This window comes from Gorilla gorilla, chromosome 4 (genome assembly GCF_029281585.2).
Source record: "Gorilla gorilla gorilla isolate KB3781 chromosome 4, NHGRI_mGorGor1-v2.1_pri, whole genome shotgun sequence".
NCBI lineage: Eukaryota > Metazoa > Chordata > Mammalia > Primates > Hominidae > Gorilla > Gorilla gorilla.
The window spans coordinates 183,238,449-183,259,748 of record NC_073228.2 but is presented as its reverse complement, the minus strand read 5'-3'; the positions used below and the strand labels follow the sequence as shown (position 1 = coordinate 183,259,748).

Genomic DNA, 21,300 nt, shown 5'->3' with positions numbered 1-21,300 from the left:
CTCCGTCCACCTCCCCGGCCATGGCATGTGCGGTTTCCCCCATCTGGAGCACTGGTCCTCTCTCTGACTCTTTGCCTGGCCAGCACAAAGGGATTGGGTGGGTTTGGGTAGATGTCACCTCCCGCCGGAGGCGTCCTTCATTCTGGAGCCAGGTCTGATGCTGGGCTCTGTGTTCCTCCAGGCCCTCCCTGGCACATCAGCTTCCCAAGGGCCCAGGCTGAGTGCACCGGGAGGCATCTCCAGCCTCCCTTGCTACACTTGAGGCTAGGGGCAGCCGCCCAGCAGGCCCTGGGGGGCACTGACTGCATCTCAGTCTGCAGAGGCTCCCAGCCAGCAACAGGATGGGGCTCACCGAGCACCTGGGGTCAGGGAGAAGGAGGGCAGCCCGTACGCCACCATGCCCCCCACAGCCAAGATGATGATATGGCAGAGGCCATCATGAGGTTACTTTGGGCGGGGGGTGTGGTTTCCGCACATCCAGATGGCAGGTGCCAGGGGCTGCCCACCAGAGTGCACACTCCTGACTGGACAGGGGACCCCGGCCAGCGCCAGCTAAGCTGGAGTGTCGACGGGTGCTGGAAATGCCAGCTTTTCTGATTTTCAAGAGAATCTGGAAATCTGGTCGTTTATGTGAACTCTCCTGTTTCTTAAGTTTGAGCAACTAATTCAAGCTTTTAAAATCCCCTGCATGGGTCATAAGCTTGTGGTCTGAAGGAAACACTCAGGGCTGGACACAGTGTGCGCTTCCAGTGTGAGACCTTGGTTTATGGATAATGGACCAGAAGATAAAAGTGTAGGAGCTGGGGTTGTCATGGGATGGGTGGACCTGATGGTGCCAGCAGGCTGGATGGCAGGGTATGGCAGGGGAGGGCAGGGTATGGCAGGGGAGGGCAGGGTATGGCAGGGGAGGGCAGGGTATGGCAGGGGAGGGCAGGCTGGATGGCAGGGGAGGGCAGGAGAGGTTAGGGGGGCTGAATCAGGCCTCGAAGGGAGAACACAGGTTTACCAGATGGCCGAGCTGGGGGTGGGGTGGTGGGATGGAGGAATGGGGATTCCTGAGTTGGCAGCATGGGGTTCAGGGGCTGGGTGGCTCGGCAGGGTGCACCCAGCCCAGTGAGAAGCATGGGGTGTGCAAGCCGCCGTCTGGGAGGGTGGGGCAGGCCAAGAGCCTGAATGCCAGCATACGGAGCAGCCTGAGTCCCAACGGAAATGAGGACCCAGCGAGGAGTTTGTAGTCAGGGAGGGTGCTGGCTGGCCTAGGGGGTCAGGGGCAGCAGTTCAGCTGCCTGTAGAGTCTGGGCTGGTGGCTGACACAGAGAGCAGGAGAGACAGTTGAGGGGCAGTAGGGACTGGAGCCAGCTGCAGGGGCATGTGTTCCGTCCAAGACCCGCTGTGGTCAGGGCCTGCATTTCCAAGGAAAGCTGGGATTCCATGTTCAAGACATGAAATCTCATCATCCTGAGTGTTAGCTTCAGAGCTTTAAAAATATTGTTTGGCCCAAATGGAACATGTGTGTGGGCAGATTCAATCCCCGGCTGGCTGTTTTGACCTTTGTCTTGGACTCTGGGATCCTGGGAGTGGGGGCAGCACTTGGCCCGTATTGATGCACTTTGGTGGGTGCCCTCCTGGGGACACGCACAGGCCCACAGCTGCCCTTGAATGTCTCCAGGCTTCTCTGGACGGTTTTGACTTTATAAACACAGTAACTTTTCTGAAAGCAGACAGGGTGGGTGTGCAGGGGTGGAGATGACCCAGACAGAGGCCCCTTTCCTAGACAGGGCGGGCGGCGGGGGGCAGCCTCTGGGGCCACATGTTCATACCCTCCGGCCAGCCCAGGGTTCAAGCTGAGCACCAGCTGGGGTGCTGGGCAGGGTCTTCAGGTGGGAGGTACTCCCTGAGGGGGTCTCCTCGCTGTTCCCCTTCCTTGGTCTTTTGTGTGCTGGAAATCTGATCCTGTTGTCTTTGTCCCGCAGGCTGGTCTGATCCGGATGGAGGAGGAGGAGTTCTTCATCGAACCCTTGGAGAAGGGGCTGGCGGCGCAGGAGGCTGAGCAAGGCCGTGTGCATGTGGTGTATCGCCGGCCACCCACGTCCCCTCCTCTCGGGGGGCCACAGGCCCTGGACACAGGTGAGGCTACTGCAGGTGGGGGCAGGCTGTGTGGAGAGCCCTCTGAGGCCCTGGTCCCCAGGGGAGCATCCCAGAGACTCAGGCAGCTCTCCACAGACCAGCTTGGCCGCTGAGGCTGAGCCCTGGTCTCAGTGGCTCAGAAACGGGCCAGCTGCCTGGCTGACGGCAGGGCGTAGCAGGGCTGCTGGGGCTGGGGCCTCTGTTCTGGGTGCATGTGGGTGACAAGCAGCCCAGGCACCTCTGCCTTCAGGTCTGGGGCCTCCATGGTGGACTATGAAGGCTGTCCAAGGGCCCATCTTCTGTTGCCTAAAGGCAAGCAAGTGTCGTGGAGTGGGGCGGGGGCCCCTGACCAGGCCTGAGTCCAGTGCCTGCGTCTCTGAGTCTGTGCCTGTGAAGAGGCCTCCAGAGCCCCACACAGCACCTCTCCTGCTCTGTGCTGCCATGGTCCCTGGGAGGGTGCCTGTGGTAGGTCCCAACCCTCACCTGGCTGCTCAGGGAGAAAGGCCGTGCATGCTCTTTCTGGATCCCTGGAGGCATGTGCCCTACAAGGACTCTGGAGGTGCTCCCAGCAGCCTCGGCAGTCTCTGCACAGACTCATGGGCTTCTGTCTTTTTCAACTCAGAACCCATGTGTGCCCTGGGCCCAGAAACGTGAAAGGAGCTGCCAGGCGGCCATGGTGACAGTCCATGACTGTCGCCTCAGATCTGGCCTCACTGTGCCAGCCCACACCTCCCAGCATCCCCCAGTCTCTGGTCCTGGATTGTGGTGAAGCCAGGGTTGGTGTCTGATGTGGTTCTGCAGGCCCATAGTTCTCAGGGTCCCCTGTGTGGTCAGGGACGCCTGGCCTGTGCTTGGCTCTTGCTGGGAGAGTGGGAAGCTGTGAGCTCAGCCCTCAGCCTCTAGTCAGGACCCCTGGGTGAGGAGAGTCTGGAGTCTGGGGCCCAGGATCAGGCATACCTGCATGTTCACAGCGAGTGCTCCAGGGGCCTGGGCTGGGCCAGCCCCCGTGCTGTGATTTACTAAGGTACTCCCGTCACTCCATAGCAGCCCCGCCTCATTTACTGTAGGTCTGTCTGACTTCCTAGCTTGACAGATAAATTGGGTACAGCCTGGCAGGCATACTTCTAATTTCATGAAACGGCATCAGATACCTTTGCAAAGGAATTGTTCCATCAGGAAGCCCAAGGTACTCTGGAGCCAGTCAATGCAACCGGTGGCCCCTTGTTCCTTGGTGACAAATCAGCGTCTGCTATGCTACAGCCAGCCGGGCCACTGGGCACTGCCTGCCCAGCCTTTTCCAGCTGTGGTCTCAGCCTCGACTTATTCCCACCCTTGGACTGTTTTGCAGGGAAGGAAGGAGGAGTAATCCAGGAGGGCCAGCGTGAAAGGGGCTGAGCGAGTGCTCCAGACCTGGGGGCAGGGCCCCAGCTTTGCTCCTTGCTAGCTAGCTGCTGTCGGGCAAGCCCCAGTGGCATTAGCAACCCCTGTGTCCCCGAGAGCTCAGGGGCTGGTCACTTGTGCTGTGGGCTTGGTGCTTCTGGCTGGCCTCTCCTGGAAGATTCAGGGTGGTTCTGGGGGCCTCTGCTCAGGTGAGGTGAGCTGGCCGCGTGCCCTTGGCCATGTCTCTGATCCCAGATTCCATATGGTGCTTGTCTTCCTGAGCATGGCAGCCCTTCCCCCACAGCCTGGCCGGCCTTGCCTTATTTTCTGGGCTTCTGCTGGTGTTTGGCATCTTCTGCTGAATCCTCCCTCCACCCCCACCCCCAATCCACATATCTTTAATGAGAACTTGAAATTCAGAACACAGGAAAGGAATTTCAATCTCAGAATAAGCCCAGAAACCATTGGCCTTAGAAGACGCTGGGTGAGGCCAGCTGCCAGGTCAGGGGTGAGGCTGGGCTGGAAGGTGGGGGTTTGGTAATGGGCTGTCGGGGAGGAGGTGAGCCTGTCCAGCCTTAGCTCCAGGCCTGGGGCCCAGGCTGTGGGTGTGAGCGTGGGCCTGGGGCTATAGGTCTGGATCCCAGGACTTGGGGCTGGGGCCAAGTCCCCTTCGCTTGATGTTCCTGTCTGGTGTCAGCAGACCCTGCATGAGGGGCTCGGGCCTTCAGTGAGCTAGCTCCCACTCCATGCACCTAATCGTTCCCACGCGGCCCTGGGCTGAGGTCGACACACTGACTGGAAGGGCACCAGACCCAGTGAGTGTCGGAGCTGGGTGGAGGGCCCACGGTGACCTCAGGCGTCCAGCTTTCCATCTGCCTGGGCCTTTTCAGGGCCCAGAGTGGCAACTGGGAGATACATAAAAGCTGTGTCCTGTGGCCAGGCATAGTGAGGGGCACAGCCTGCCTGGCACACAACTCCAGGACCTGGGTGAGGGTGTGTGTGTATGTGTGTGTGTGTATAGGGGACCCTTTCTTCCAGTGAATTCTGAGGGAACCCTGATATATCAGTGTGGCCCTGGCAGAAGCTGGCAGGAGGTGCTGGCTGGCAGTTTCTTCCTGCCTCCCCAAAAGCAACGTCTGGAAGTGGGTGTGAAGCACCCTGCTATTTATGTTCTGCCGGGGAAGGTGACACACCTGCCCTGGGTGTCCCAGTGGGGGGTGGGCATCTGTCTGGGTGGCAGGATATCCCTGCAGCGTCAGGGGTGCCTCCTTTTCAGGATGTCCTGTTTTCACCCAGAAGCCCACGGGCTGCCCAGGGTGATCTCGGCGACTCATGGAGCCTCAGGGAATCATTTTCACTAATAGTCTCTGTCATCCAAGATCAGTTGCTGGATTGCAGGTTGCCTGGGGGAAACGGATGGAAAAATGACGGTTTTAAAGCATTTCACAGACAGGCCAGGGATGAGTGTGTGCACTGGGCAGCTTCGGCAACACCCGGGAGAGGATGTTAGGAGGGGCAAGGGGTGAGGGAGCGGGGAGGGTCCTTTTCTCTCCTCCCTGGCCATGCTGGCCTTGGCAGAAGGGTCCTGCTCAGTGCTGCTGGCCTGGGAACCTGGCCAGGACCGGAGGCCGAGCTCTGAGGCTGGGTGGCCTTTTGGGGAGCAGTGGTTGAGGTGTCCCCCCAGGCATTCTGACAGGCATCTCAAATCCCTGTTCTCTGCCCTTCCCAAGGCCAGCTCTGTGTCCAGGGACACTGTGCTGGGGTACAGGGACAGGGCACCCTGTGGCATTGTCCTCTCTGGTGTGTGTGCATCTCATCCTGTGTGGGACTGTTGAGGAGGGAGCCCCCACAGAGCTGGAAACAATAGAAACATTGATATGGTTTGTCTCTGTGTCTCCACCTGAATCTCATCTTGTAGCTCCCATAATTCCCATGTGTTGTGGGAGGGACCCAGTGAGAGATGACTGAATCATGGGGGTGGGTCTTTCCCGTGCTGTTCTCATGATGGTGCGTGGGTCCCACGAGATCTGCGGGTTTTGAAAACGGGAGTTGCCCTGCACAAGCTCTCTCTCTCTCGGCTGCTGCCGTGTGAGACGTGCCTTTCATCTTCTGCCATGATTGTGAGGCCTCCCCAGCCATGTGGAACTGTAAGTCCAATAAACCTCTTTCTTTTGTAAGTTGCCCAGTCTCGGGTATGTCTTTATCAGCGTTGTGAAAACGGACTAATACAAATGCATCTCTCACAGCTCTGTGGGCCAGAAGTCTGAAATGAATCTCACTGAGCCAAGATCAAGGGTGGACAGGGCTGTGCTCCCTCCGGAGGCTCCAGGGGAGAATCTGTTTCTGGCCCATCCCCGCTCCTGGGGGCTGCCAGCCTCCCTTGGCTTGTGGCTGCATCATGCCAATCTCTGCCCCCGGGTCATGTCGCCCCCTCCTCTTCTGATGTGTCCCTGTGCCTCCCTCTTGCAAGGATGCCTTGATTACATTTAGGACTCACCCGAGTAATCCAGGACAGTCTTCTCATCTCAAGAGCCTTACTGCAAGCACATCTGCAAAGCCCTTTCTTCCCATAGAAGGTACCCGTCTCAGGTTGCAGGGATCAGGATCCAGTATCTTTGGGGGCACCATGCAGCCAGCTACAGGATGTGAATGGCCTTCACGTACAAGGCTGGCCACGCAGTGCACAGCACACCCGGGAGGCGCCCGTCTGGGTCACGTGGAGGAGCAGCACTGTAGGCTTCACTTATGCCTCCCCAGGGCATATAGCCCAGAGGCACAGCCCAGGCAGGCCCTGGTCCTGCTGCCTCCCTCACTGGACCCTCCACCTTGTCGTGTGGGAGCTCTTCCCTGCATGTCTAAGTGCCAGTCTCAGCCTGGCAGTCCTCCCCCACCGCCCACGTTAAGGGACCTAGAGAGGCTGACTCCAAGACCACGTGCACAGAGAAGCCAACCCTGTGCTGACACTGAGGGCCTGTCTTAGCTTCCCAGAGACTGACCTTGGGACTCTGTGAAGGTTGCCACACAGTGAGAAAGACCCCGAGTCACGTGTTGAGCATGTGGTCTCTGTTTCAGACACACAGTGCCATTTGCAGAAAGTCAAGACAAGAGCTGCAAACTCAGAGCCTGCAGGGCCTGGCAGGCAATGCCAACAAGGACAGCAGTGGAGGAAAAAAAGATAATTGCACCCACCCTTGGCCTGGCTTTCATTTCTCTCCTTTTGATAGAAACATGGAGACCAAGAATACATCTCCACTAAAAAGAAACAGCAGTGGGAATGCAGCCACACGTGGTGTCCAGCCCTGGCCTTGCCATGGGCACAGGGCATCTGGGAGGCCCTGCAAGGAGGGACAGACCCTCCTCAACTCCCTTGACCTCAATTTGGTAGAAGTGTGGGTCTGGTGCAGCTGAACATCCTATCAAGAAAATCCAGACATCAGACTTTTTATGTGAACCTTCCTGATGTTAAAATGTGGCTTCAAATTTCTGGAATGAGAGGATGAACTGAGAAGGTTCCAGGAATCCAGCCGCGGCGCTGAGCTCAGTGAGTCGGCAACAGCTGGCTTGGCAGGGCCCAGGCCAACCCGGGTACGAGAGACAGCCCCTATCACCATGCGAAAGGACCAGGCCTCAGGGGTCTGGGGAGTCACTCAGGAAGTGCCTGGTTGGAGACACAGAGACAGGTCCTGGCACAAGGACGCTGGCCAGGTCCAGGGCTCAGCCAGCAAATCCAGACAAAGCCCTCTTTCCACAGAAGCCTCCACATCAGCTCTCTGCCTCCAGCCCTGGGCCCTGCACACCCAGTGGGAGCTGTCATGCCTGGGGTCCCCTCCCGTGCTCACTATATGGACCAAACAAAACACGGTCCCCCATTGGCTACCCATGCTTTCTGTGATGCAGAGGTAGAAGCATCTTCTGCCCTCCTCTGTGGGCTGCTCTCCTGGGGCTCGCCCCGGCCTGGCCTTGGGACAGAGGAGGGGCAGGTGCTTCCCATCCTGGGGAACTGCTACCAGGCTGCTGTGCACACACCCAGCTGGGCTGAAGGAAGAGAAGTCAGACAGCAACGTGCCAGTGACCTTGGCCGCCTCCACCCCAGACACCGCCGGTGCCAAGCCTCTGCCTGCTGCTGTCAGGCTGCAGCATCCTCCCTGACGGGCAGACGAGGCACGCCACCACGGGAGCCTCTCAGCCTCGCTGCGCCAAGGAAAGCCCTCCAGGAGACAGAGGACAAGCGCCGGCACTGGGCAGCTCCTCCACGTGGCTGAGCGTGGCTGCCACCTGCAGCCCACAGCCAACCCTTCCCCACCAGGCCAGGAAGAGCCCCCTCCTGACCCACAGTCTCCACCCTGTGACTTTGCCTTGAGTTGGGTAGGAGTTTTCCAGGCCGCAGGGGATCCTGGGGGAAGAGTGGGCGGCGGGGGTGGGGGCGGACCTCAGGCATGACAGTTCCCCCTGGGTGTGCAGAGCCCAGGGCTGGAGGCAGAGAGCTGTGGGGCAGCCTCCATGGAAGCAGCAGCCTTGAATGACCCAAGGTGGGGATGGCGCCCTCCAGTCTCACAAAGAGTTGAGTGTTTCAGCAAGCTCGTACTGGTTGCAGTGTGAGGGAGGCTGGTGGGGGAGGCTGGAGCAATGGCACAGGAGAGAGAGAGGAGCTCTGTTCTGTCAGACCACAGGACTGGGGAGCAGGCGAGACTCATCCACTCCGTGGCAAGCAGATAGCCAGCCCCACTGACACGGCAGATGTGAGGCTTGGCCCGGTGGGGGCTGGGGGGCCCAGGATGGGGCAGGAGGGCCGTGTGCTTTGTTGGGGGGTGCAAATTTGCTGAATGCCAGGTCAGAGAGCCCTTCTGTCCTGTAGTTGTTGACGTCCATCTCAGCTTCCTGTGGCTGCTGTACCAAGTTACCCACACCTTAATGGCTTAAAACAGCACACATGCATTCTCTCACGGTTCTGGAGCTCAGAACTCTGAAATAGGATTTTAGGGGTAAAATCAAGGTGCTGGCAGGGCTGGTTCCTTCTGGAGGCCCCAGGGCAGAATCCGTTCCTGGCCCCTCCCAGCTCCTGGGGGCTGTTGGCGTTCCTTGGCTTGTGGCAACATTGCTGCAGTCTCTGCCTCCCTGGTCCCGTGGCTTCTCCTCTTCTATAGCCGGCTCTCCCTCTTAGAAGGACACTTGTGATAACATTTAGGGCCCGCTGGGACCATCCAGGTTACTTTCCCCATCTCAAGACCCTGATTTAAACACATTTGCAAAGTCTCTTCTGCCATATAAGGTAATGCTCACGAGTTTTGGGGATTAGGACATGGACGTCCGGGGGTCATGATTCAGCTGACATGTCTAAGTGTTGAACCTTGGGTCCTAAGGGAGAATGGAGAGAGGGCTTTGGCTGGATTTGCAGGGTGAGCCCTGGACCTGGCCAGCGTCTTGTGCCCAGACCTGTCTCTGTGTCTCCAACCAGGCACTTCCCAAGTGACTCCCCAGACCCCTGAGGCCAGGGCCTCTGGCGTGGTGATAGGTGCTCTCTCTCATACCCTGGTCAGCCTGGGCCCTGCCAAGTCACTGCTGCCGACTCACTGAGTTAAGAGTTAAGCGCCTCGGCGCTGGATCCCTGGAGCCCTCTCAGCTCATCCTCTCTTTCCACCCTGGAGCTGAGCCTGCAGCCCAGGCCCCGGGAAACCCAGGGAGAAGCACTGATTGTGAAACCCAAGGCGGCTCCGGGAGGCGTGCTTCAGGGCTGAGCGCACCCTTGGCAGACGCCGCGGCGCTCCTGTCCTCGTGCAGACCGGGCCCTTGGGATGGCTGTTGGAGATGCCAGCGCGGTGATGTGGCCCACGCGGAAGGGGTGGGCGGGGGCCGGCTCTGGGAAAGCCGAGGCTGCACATTCTCCGAGGCTGGAGTTGCCTGGGGTCAGCCGGGGAGAGCAGGAGGGGCCAGCTCCCGGGCCTGGCTGGCTCTCTGGCTGGAGTCTGCTGCTCGGAGCGCTGCCCTGTGGGTGCTTCCCACCCCCTGGGCTGTGAAGGCAGAAGCTAGGCTTGCAGCCCCGGCGAGGGCTCGGCTCCCCTTATCCCGCAGTGGAGACGTGCCAGTGTGTGCTCCCCCTCCACGGCGTCTGGGCCTGGCACTCCGCCTGACAGCCCCCACGTGGGCAGCAACTCCCCTGTGCCTCCGACATAAATTTAGTCCCTGAGTCTCAGGCCTGCCCTTCCCCCGCCACCTCTCCCCTCCCGACATGGTTTCTGGTTCGGGGTGGAGTCGACCAGGTGAATGTGGCTGGCAAGGGCCTGGATCTTTGGTGGAGCACCGTGGGCAGGTGACAAGCGTGACCCGGAGGATGGTGGCCTTGGCCCTGGCTTGGCTGCAGCCCCAACTCGAGTGCAGGGGACAGTTCTGGAAGACCGGCCAGTGGTTCTGAGGAGCTGCATTAGGGCTGCTCCCACAGATGCTTCCAGCACTAGGTGGGTGAGTGGGGTGGGCAGCAGGCAGTTTGGTGCAGGGGTCACTGTGCTCAGCCCCACTTGGCATGCTGCTGTTGGTGCAGGGGTCAGTGCGCTCAACTCCGCCCGGCATGCTGCTGTTGGTGCAGGGGTCAGTGCGCTCAGCCCCGCCGGGCATGCTGCTGTTGGTGCAGGGGTCAGTGCGCTCAGCCCCGCCGGGCATGCTGCTGTTGGTGCAGGGGTCAGTGCGCTCAGCCCCGCCGGGCATGCTGCTGTTGGTGCAGGGGTCAGTGCGCTCAGCCCCGCCCGGCATGCTGCTGTTGGTGCAGGGGTCAGTGCGCTCAGCCCCGCCGGGCATGCTGCTGTTGGTGCAGGGGTCAGTGCGCTCAGCCCCGCCCGGCATGCTGCTGTTGGTGCAGGGGTCAGTGCGCTCAGCCCCGCCCGGCATGCTGCTGTTGGTGCAGGGGTCAGTGCGCTCAGCCCCGCCCGGCATGCTGCTGTTGGTGCAGGGGTCAGTGCGCTCAGCTCCGCCGGGCATGCTGCTGTTGGTGCAGGGGTCAGTGCGCTCAGCCCCGCCGGGCATGCTGCTGTTGGTGCAGGGGTCAGTGCGCTCAGCTCCGCCCGGCATGCGGTTGTTCTGGCTCACTAAGGGGCCCAGAGCAGCTCACCCAGCCCCTCAGCATCTCAGAACCTGGGTGCTGAGATCTCCACTGTACCTGGGTGCAGTGGCGCAGGGGCTACTGGAATTACGCAGGGCACAGGGCGCCTGCCCAGTGCTCACTGCGACACTTGCTCTCCGGCCCCCTTTCCCTACTCTGCCTCGCCGGTCTTTCACAGGCACAGTGAATTGATACTTTCTTTCCTTCCCTTGGATTTGTGTTGGGAATGTCCTCCAAAGAGCTTTTCGGGTTTTGCACAAGGTAGCAGCCCCTGGCATGCAGACAGTATACGGCTCAGGGGTGAAGCTGTGATCTGCTCACGGGGGCATCTGGCGTTTGATCAGCAACTGTGGGCTGGGCACGCCCCCTCTTTTCAGGTCCCCAGCACGGCAGAGGCAGGCTCCTGGGAGAGAGGCGATGTGTCCAGGGCATCTTTTCATGTCTGTGACATCTGTGCCTTGGATGTAGGAGCCTGCTGGCTGGGGTGAGGTTGGGGCAAGGAGCAGTGGGGCCTGCTTGGGACCCAGGTGAGGCTTCCTTCATGCCCTGGCTGCCCCATGGATGACGGTGAAAGAGACATGGGCACCCTGCATAATGGGGACAAAGGGACTGCATCCCGTGGTGGGTCCCTAGACAGAGGCCTCTTGGGGATAGATAGACAGGTGAGAGGTGTTGGGTACCAGCATCAGGGCTGCAGAGGCAGCTGGAGGGACATCTGAAGGGGACAGGAAGCTCTTCCCCAGCAGCAGCGAGGACAGGCCCGGCTCGGAAACTGCATTTGGGTCCGAGGTCCAAACTCTGCCAGTTTGTGCCAGCCGGAGGCCTCTGACCACAGGCCCCATCTCCTCTCAGAATTCTCTGCAGGTTGGCAGACACTTCAGCCAGCTCCAAGCCTGAAATATTTTCTATAAAAATTTCCAATTTTCTTTGACCCATTTCTCTTTGAAATTAATCATAGGCAGCGCTGTGCTCTGGGCCCCGAAGGAGCTCTGAGTGGGGAAAGGTCGCGCAGTCAGATGGGCGTGCTGGCGTCTGTCTTCTCTCTCTCCTGCTCTCTGGCTTCATTTTTCTCTCCTTCTGTCTCGCCCTCTTTCGTAAGCCTGTGCACACACACGTTTGGGACAAGGGCTGGATTCTTCGGCTGGGATGTCTCTCAGAGCTCTTGACTTGGTCCCTTTGGCTGGGGCTTGCCCTGAGGTGTGGGCTGCGCCATGAGCACAGCTGGTAGAGAACCCGGCCAGGAGCGCAGCTGGCGCCTCCCACGCCTCCCATCCCAACCTGTCAGCACACCCAGAGAGAGCTTGCAGGACAGGACAGGAGGTGACCTGGGCACTGGGCCTGCATGGAGAGGTGGCTGGTGCGCTGGTCTGGTTGGGAAAAGGCTGGGCACCTGAATGCCATGCGGGTTCATTAATGCTCAATAATAATGCTGCTCCCCAAATCATGGGGGAATAATAGCATTAGCAGCTCTACTGTTTAGGGGGAGACTGAGGCTCAGGGCACCTTGCCTGCTGCCACAAGTGTATTCTCCTGCATTCACTCGTCACGTTCTTGCTATGTGTCCACCGTGTGTCTGGCAGGACTGGGTGCTGGGGCTGTAGCAGCGGAGGAACCCGATCGAGTCCCTGCTCTCTGGGCTCACAGCCCCGCAGGGGAGACCCGGTGAGCGAATGCTCGCAGACAGTGGAGAATCCTGTGAACAAAGTAAAACGGGGTGAAGGGGCAGCATGAGAAGGCAGGTAAGGGAGGGAGGCGCCCCAGGTTGGTGATGATGGGAAAGCCCAGCCCTGGGAAGGGTGTTCCAGGCAGAGGGAACAGCACATGCAGGAGCCCTGAGGCTGGGGTTACCGCAGTGTGACCAAGGGGCAGAAGGAAGAGCGAGTACCTGGAACTGAGGACGTAACGGGGGAGTGGGAGGCGTGCAGGGCCGGGAGGGATGGGCAGCACTCATCGCTTTGAAGGGACGGTCACGGTGCGGGGTGAGAATTCATTCTCTGTCTGGCGGAGGCCTTTGGAGGGTTTTCGGTGGACGGGGTGGAAGCAGGGAGGAGTCCCAGTGACAGATGGCGGTGGAGGCAGTGGGTTCAGGATGAGTTTGAGGGTGAGCTTCCGGGACGTGGTATGAAGGAAGGAATCAAGGACATGTCCTGCCCCGGAAAGGTCACATGGCTGGGAGGCTGGCTGGTGGCCTGAGGCTGGCCGGGCAGGTGTGCTGGTGGGGCTGGCCGGGCAGGTGTGCTGGTGGGGGTGGCAGGTCAGGTGGTCTGGGCCACGTGCAGGAGTCAGAATTGGCACCCATCGCTCTGACTCCACAGCTGCCTGCTTCCACTGCTCTGCACTGCCCTGGCCCAGAGGGAGGTGTTTTCCCAGGAAAGAAGGTGCCAAGGCCAAGACCCATGTGTTCCCAGACTCACAGGGCGGGGGCAGGAGCCCCCAGTGCAGCCCCACAGGCAGCCAGGCCCTGGGATGCACTGCCACCTCCTCTTGCTCCGGGAGGCAGAGGCTCTGCTCTGTGGGGCGGGCTGTCAGGGACAGTGTGAGGTTTGGGGTCCCATGGATGTGTGTGCATCCTTGTTTGTCTAGCAGGACTGGTCCAGCTTCCCCTTGCCTGCCACTGTGGGGAGGGACCCCAGACTGGCCGGGATGAATGGATGCAGGAACTGTGGCCTGCACGTACTTAGGAGTGTGCAGGGCAGGGTGTGTGGCTGCCTCTAGGCCTTTGCAGGCAGAGCCTTCCTGTCCACCCCAAGGGGCCGCAGGCAGTGCTACCAGCTGTTCCCCACACAAAAGCTGCCTGAGACAGCTGGAATGCTCCCTGCTCCTGGTGCAAACTCTCTTGAAACTCAGGGGTGGGGACATCCTGGGAGCCGACCTCAGGTTCTGTTCCTGCAAATAGGTATCTGTTGCTGACCCGGCAGATGGTGGCCTGAGCCAGCCCAGACGCGCTCGAGCCCTGGCCCTGAGCAGCCATCAGGGGGCACCTACTGAGTGACTAAATGAATTAGGAAATCCCAGCGCTTAACCGACTCACCACTCGGGGCAGAGCCAGACTGGCTCCCACAGCAGCTCCTGGTTTCTCCAAATCCTCACCAGCACGGGGGCTTTACTGTTTAATATTTTGCTGCTCCGGCAGCAAAGCGGCGTTGCTTTTTGCGCTAATTTGCACTTCTTTGATTACTAGCGAGGATGAGTGATCTTCCCTGGGTTTGATTACTTTGCATGTCTCCTATTCCTGTCTAAGTCCTTTGCCCGTTTATCTCCTGGGGTCTTATATATTGGGATAAGCCCTTTATCTCTTTTAGATATTGACTTTCTGTCATGTTCGATACAAGCTTTTCCCCAGGCCGTAGTTCCTCTTTCCTTTCCAGTTTTGTTAGCGTTAGTTGCACAAAAGCCTGTTTTTCTGTAGCTGAGTCTGAATGATCCTTCTCCTGCCCCGTTGGAGCCAAGTTTGCGTTCAAGGACATGCCCATTCACCGAGGGCCTGCGCGAATGCGGGCACTCTTCATGGTGTCATTTAATAGGCGCGGTAGTCCTGGAAGCAGAGGGAAAACCAAGGTGCAGGGGTAGCACTGTCCAAGCAGTAGCGGGAACAGCAGGGAGCAAGAAGAATGTGACGCGTTCCTGGAGCACTTACCGTTGACCATGTCTGCCAGCACGCTGCAGGTACATCATCTCCTGGGATTCTTGTAATGAGCCCCAGGGTGGGTTGGTGCTTTTGCTGTGCCCATGTTACAGATGAGGAAACTGAGGTGCCAACGGTCGCACAGAGAGTATGCTGTAGAAACAGTGGGAGCCAGGCCTTTTGACTCCTGCATCAGGAGGGAGGAGCAGGCTTAGAACCCAGGGCTGCTGACACCCAGTGCAGTGCCCTCCTGTCCCCGCTCAGAGCCTGGGCTGGCAAAACCCGGTAGCCTGTGACCCCATCTGTTTGTTGGACAAAGGGCCTTCCAAGCACCAAGGCCTGGAACTCCACTTAACGGCTGCAGAAACTGGGGCCCAGCGAGGGTGAGTGAGGATGTGTCTCCAGGTCACTTAGCACGTTAGCTTCGGGGAGAATCTTTTGCTTACAGTGGAATTTGCAGCATTTTGAGGAATGCCTGGCACACTGTTGGTGCGTAAATATCCGTGAAAAGAAAGAACAAGCATAGTGCCTAGGAAGCCCGGTCGCCCAGGAGCTCACTCCGGGGGCAACAGTTGCTCCTTGCAGGCGTTGGAGGGCTTGGCACTGACGCCTCCTGTTGTTGCCACAGTGTCAGGGCTGCAGACTCAGGTTGGCAGCTGTGGGTGGCTACTGGTCCCATGGGCCCATGGGACATTGGGTGGCCCTGGTTCTTTGCTAGTCCCACTTCCTCACACTTGACCAGGACTGACTTCGCCGGCTTGTGACCCATCCGGCAGGGCCCTATGCCCACTTTAACACTCTGTCATTCCTGCCTTAGAAGTCGTAATCACTTTTTGAACAAGGGACTGTGCATTTCCATTTTGCACTGTGCCCTGCAAATCAAGTGGCCAGTGCTGTTCATCACTCTTTCTTCTGTGACTCTGCTTCCTCCCTGTGGTCTCACGGAGCTGTGGTGCAGGCCCTGAGGTTGAGGACACAGGGCACTGCACAGTGGCCAAAATTGGGGGTGCCCAGTAGACACGGGCTCCCTTCCTTCCAGGCCCAAGCACCAGCACTTTCTGACAGTTAACTGTCTGTCCTTTATTTGGGAATGTCTGATGCCAGACTGCAGATGGCGAGGAAGATGGCCCTGTCCATGCTGGAACAACAGACCTGGTATCAGGAATGTGCCCCTGTGACTGCCACAGGCCCGTTTGGTGCCTGAGGGCAGCAATGCGTGAATCCCAGCCTCCGCCCTGGGGATGCTGTCGGGCTGGAGCACTGCTCCCAGCGTGCCTTGGCCACTGTTCCCTGCGCGGTTGTCTCTGGACATAAAGCACCTGTGGAATCCCAGGGCTGTTCCCCTTGCTCTCTCCCTTGATTCATCCAGCAGATCTCTACCCGTCACGCACAGCAGGACCGGGCACTGGGCCAGGCTCTGGGACCAGACAGGCACAGCCCTGACCTCATACAGCCCACAGTGCACTAGTCAGTCCACAAATATCTGCACAATGAAAAACTTGGGAAGTGCCACAGAGTGAGCCCGCAGTCACTGGACATTGAGCTGAGGCCTGGAGTGTGGGTTGCAGTTCCCCAAGAGGAAAAGGGGCCAGGGCAGCAGATGCGAAGTACCTGAGGGGTGAGGACGGGGCTTGTTTGGGGGTGTGGCAGGAGGGGCAGGGTGAGGGCCTGAGGGGACTGGAGGTCAGATCACGATGGCTTCTGTGGGCTCCGTTGTGGAGGAGGGGCTGTGCCCTGCAGCAGGTGGCATGGTCTGGTTTCCGAGGAGGGTGAGCAGGGAAGAGGCAGGGAGCCGGCAGGAGGCTGCTGTCCTGTGTGCAGGGAGAGACTGCGGCCTGGATCAGGTGGCCATGGGAATGAGAGCAGCGGCCGGATCAGCCCCCCAGCGCCATCGTGCAGGAAGGGTGTTGGGGGTCCTGGTAGGCAGTCCACAGGTTGGTCAGAGGGGGATACTCCTTGCCTGGCAGAACCGTATTCCCATTCCAAATCACCGTGAGGCTGGGAGGACCCAGATCGCAGCCCCACCCGGCTGCCTGTGACAGCTCCACCCCTGTCTGGACCTCAGACCTGTCGAGGTGGCGCTCGCTAGAATCATTTCCTCTGTGGGATCCGGGCCTGGGAAGGTCCCTGTGTCTGGCCCTTTTCTCAAGGACCTTTCCCAGATCATTCTGGACACATATTTGAGTCCAGCTGCAGATTCCTAGCTGCGAGCAATGCTGCCCAGGCTTGAGCCTTTTTTGGACGACTGCAGGGACTCCGTGGGGTGTGCCATGGGGGCTGCCTTCAGCCTCCTCATGCTCTGCCTTTGACAATTCACGTGGCAGGAGCTGGGGCCGAGGCCGGGGTGGCCAGGCTTGGAGGGATGGAGTCAGGAGAACAAAGGGCTGAGATGGCTCTGCAAGTCTGACCAGGCGACGTCCAGCAGGGCGAAGGACTAGGTGCTGCCCAAACCACAGCAGGAGCACCTGGTCGGCTGCGGGGAGGAGCTCAGGGGTCGAGTTGACGAGGAGTTCAGTACACGTTGTCTGGGTTGGCGGGGGATGGTCCGGGGGGGACAGGCTGGGAATAAGAAGCATGATGGCCTGCTCAGCTCTGCCCACCCAAATCAGAGCCCACAGCCATGGGCAGTCCCAGCCCCAGCGTGTGCAGAGGGCTCTGGAGGGCAGAGCTGGATAACACTGGCCCCAGGAAGGCCAGAGCCCCCAGGATGAGAGCATCTGTCCTCTCAACCTTGCCTGGAGCCTGGGGGTCAGGCATTCGCTGAGGACAGTGGTCTCGTATGGGCACACTGATGGGGGCCTGGCAGGTGACGCCAGCAGAGATCACTGGGCCCAGGTAGACACGGGGTCGGCCAGCAGCAGGAGGGCCTCCAATTTTATAAGAGAAGCTGGAAATTGATTTTACATACAATCTCTTCATTTTAAACTGTTGGCAGCTAATTCAAAATTTGTGAAAGCCGTGTAAGGGTTGAGCAGCCCGGGGCAGTGGCCGGGATGGCGGTCAGGAGGCGGCCTCAGTGCTGGGGACCTTCACTGGAGCCCATGGCGCTCAGGACCGAGCTTCTTGGATGTGGCCAGGGCTGCCTCGGAGTTGAAATGTACTTCAGAGGAATTTTTATTTTCCTTTCGGGAATGTCAAGAGAGGCCTTTCCAGCGGTTCCGTTTCTGTGAGGCGAAACCTGCGGTCGTCCTGTTTTTCTTGGAGGCAGCGATGAAGCCCATCTGTAGCGCATCAGCGGGAGCCAGCAGCGGGGAGGGCGCAGGGCCCCAGCCCAGGCAGACAGAGCTGTTGGATGCGGCACTGAGGGAGCAGGCGTGGCGCCGGGTTCGGAACAGCCCCTGGACTCCCCGGGCTGGGCGGACAGACCCCCGGCTGGTGCATCTGGTGCCCAGTTCTGGGTCTGAGGTTCTGTTCCCCGGGCTCGCGGCACCTATACCCGTGCCTGGAAGTCCTCCAGGCCCCCGCAGCCTGGAGAGCAAACGGCCGATGATGGTCTCAAGAGGGTTCTGCCCTTGTGTCCAGAACGTCAGGTGCCTGTGCTCCTTTGTTCTGGGCAATATCCCAGGAGCTCCCAGCATTCTTGGCCTTCATCACCACGAGGACAAAACTGGGCTTGGATTTGTCCCAAGGCCTTGAACTGGGAAGGAGTGTGGGGACTCACAGGCCTGTAGGAACCACCTCGGCCGCCTTAGAAACTCACAGTGTGGGCCCTTGGTGACAGAGACCCCGGGGGCCAGGCCTGGGCCTCCCTTTCTTGGTGTCCTTGGTGCTCCCCATGGGCCGTGGTGACCCCAGTGATGGGCCAGGCAGCCGGGGCCGCCAGTGTGGGCCTGGCCTGCGGAGTCCTTGCTCTGGCCTGACCTCAGTCTTCTCGTCTGTATGTACGTCAGGTTGCTGGACTAAAGCCAGGCCTCACCCCTGCAGCTCTCGGGCGGCGAGCCACCCCACAATGTTTTATTTGACTCGTACAACGGCTTCAGAAATGTTGAGTGTACACTTAAAAATCAGGAGGTTTCACATGAAAATCTCAATTTTCAGTTCCTTCAGAAGGCCTGGCCACCCTGGGCGTGTTCCTGCCAGCAGCACTGGGTGGGAGGCTCTGTGCCTCCTCTGGATGGGCGAACACAACCCCTCCCTCCCTGCTGGTTGGTGCCTGGCCCCCCCACTCATGCGGGCCCCGCCTGCCTGGTTTGCAGTGGAGTGTGAGACTCCTGGCCTCTGGTTGGTAGTTACACGTACATAAACTCTCTCCGTCTCTCTCTCCTCTCTCTCCCTCACACACACGCAGGCATGCACACACCCATGGTCAGTTACACGTACATAAACTCTCTCCGTCTCTCTCTCCTCTCTCTCTCTCACACACATGCAGGCATGCACACACACGCAGGCACGCACACACCCATGGTCAGAGCAGACACATCCACATCTTCATCCATGTAGGAAATGCTGGAGTGAACCGAGCCGCACCCAGGAGCTTCCCTGAGCTGGGCACCAGAGGAGCCCAGGGTCTGTCCTGTCTCTGGATGAGTCCTGCTGCCTTGGCCTCAGCTGAGGCCTCAGGCCCAAAGCTCCATGGCAGGCCTGACACTATTTTCCTTATAATAAGCCCCAGTCCTCTTTCCTGTTGGGCACCCGTGTGCCCAGGGGCGGGTCACAAGATGACAACTTGGGACCTGGCGGCTTACTGTTCTGTGGGCTGAGCTGGCTGCTGGGCCCTCTGTGAAAGGCACCTGTGCTCCCACCTGAAGGAGCCTGGGGCCTCTGTGCTCTGAGGGCAGAACAAGACCCTCCCAGTCTCCCTGTGGGAAGAAGGACCATGTCAGAGACGCTGTCCACGGTGGACCAAGGCCAAGCTGCGGGAGAGGCTGGGGACAGAGAAGGAGACTGGTGGGTACCTGCCCATGCTCATATGTTGGGGGTGTAGGCAGACCCCAGGGTCTACCAGAGCAGCCAGTGGGGAGCAGCCAGTTCCTAGGCCCAGCAGCATCTGTGCAAAGGGGTCCAGTAGGGTCACAGTGCCTGGATTGTGTCACACACTCCAGGGCTGCCCAGCCCTGCCTGCTGCTGCAGAGCTCCTGATCCCCGAGGATGAAGACACCAGGAGGGAGCAAGAAGTGGCCCCTGTGCCATCAGTGTCTGTGCCGTGCCACCCCTGCTTGGGGGCACATTGGTTTTCCACATGGTGTCCTTTGAATGGAGGTGAGGCAGGCCCCAGCCAGGCCATAATCTTGGGAGACGGCTCTACCTCAGGGCTTTGCTGACCCCATTCTGAGTCAGGCCCCAGCCAGGTCTTGGGAGATGGGACAGAAAGTGAGGGGACCCCAAGATTGAATTGTAGGAAGGATCTGAACTCACTGGTGGAGGCAGAGAGGGAAGATGGGGATGAGGTTGATGGAAATGCAGTCTGCTCACAGGCACAAAGGCCACGTCGGCAGCCCTAGCCCTGAGCCCACCCCACAGTTCCTGACCCCCAATCCTCACCCTCTAGAGATGACCTGTGGTCAAGCATGACCGATTCTGCCCCAAAAATGTGTATAAATGACAACAGTGACAAATGACGCTGCTGTGGTCTTGCCTCTGACTTTGTTACCCGGTTCACTTGCCATGGATGTGAAGGATTCACTTTCCAGTATCAGAGTCTTTCTGTCTACCCATTCATCCATCTATCCAATCATTCATCCATTTATCCATCTGTCATCCATCCATCCATTCATCTATCCAATCATTTATCCATTCATTCATCCATCATGTATTCATTCGTCTACCCACTCATTCATCCATCTATCCATCCATCATTGATCTCCATTCATCTACTCACTCATCCACCTACCCATCCCCCATCCACCCATCCATCCATCCAATTATTTGTCCATTCATTCATCCATCATCCATCCATCCATCCATCCATCATTCATCATCCATTCATCTACACATTCATCCACCCAATCCATCCGTCCACCCATCCATCCATCCATTCATCCAGTCAGTGTCTGCAAGCACCCCAGGCCAGCGCCCTGCTGGGCACTGAGTATGTACAATCTGGTCTCTGCCCCTGAAGAGTCTGGTTGGGGGAAAAGGCAGACTCCCAGATGAACCATGACAAACGCTGCTAATAGGCTGCTTGGCAGCCCTTCCTCATTGTGCCCTGTTGTGTTTCTTTCAGCCAAAATATATTTCTGTGTATCTTTGACGCCATCAACAGTTGATAGGAGAGTCAGGCAGAGGGGGCTATGGGCTTCAGGGACAGTGAGAGGGAGTGTGTGTGTGACCTGGTAGCTTAGAGAATATTCTTATGGGCTTAATCTGCACGCCCCCCCTGACTTCACCCATCTGGGCCTCTTCTGACCTCCTACAAGCATTTGAGTTGCTTCCTCTGACCTTTTAAAAATCAATGGACTATAATACATATGGGTATGAAAGTGTGTAATCCAGTGGTTTTTGGCAGTGTTGTGCAGCCATCATCACCATCTAGTTCCAAAATGTTTTCATCACCCCAGTGGGAACCCTGCACCCAGAGCAATCACTCCCCATTCCCTTTCCCAGCTCATAGTGACCACTAATCTACTCCCTGTGTCTTTGGATTTGCCTATTCTGTATACTTCATAGAAACCCCATTGATAATATGTGGCCTTTGGGGTCTGGCTGGAGTCCTTCTAAGGACTGGTCTGAAAGCTCCAGGGCCCCTCGTCATGGGAGCATCATATGCCCAGCGACATGAATATAAAATAATAATACTGGATAATTCCAGAATAGGCAGCAGCGTGCGTGTATGAAGCTCGGGGCTGTGAGACAGGAGGGAGAAGTGGGGACTGTGGTTAAAACAGTCCAGAGTGCCTCTTCCTAAGGGAGGCCACTCCTAGTTCCTGCAGTGAGATCCGTGTTGACACCGAAGTGGCCTTGTGCCCTGCCGCTCCGCCCTGGGATGGCACATATTAGAGGGGGCTCCGATCACCTCTGAACTGGGAAATGTGGAATCAGTACAGGACACGGCAGCAGGGACCACCGCTCCCAGCCCCACCCCAGAGAGAAAGGCCCATGAGCAGCTGGTGCAGGGACTGGACTGGAGCCAATGATCAGA

The 21,300-nt window shown here is 58.7% G+C and overlaps 1 protein-coding gene across 2 annotated transcripts in view; it reads left to right on the top strand.

The window, feature by feature from the left end:
• The window catches only part of ADAMTS2 (ADAM metallopeptidase with thrombospondin type 1 motif 2), a 242,258-nt gene that overhangs the window by 69,954 nt on the left and 151,004 nt on the right, over positions 1-21,300 (top strand). For both annotated transcript variants that reach the window (XM_019028538.4, XM_004043129.5), the window contains exon 3: positions 1,974-2,127. In XM_019028538.4, coding sequence (XP_018884083.4) covers positions 1,974-2,127 — 154 coding nt within the window. The remainder of the gene's footprint in view (positions 1-1,973; positions 2,128-21,300) is intronic.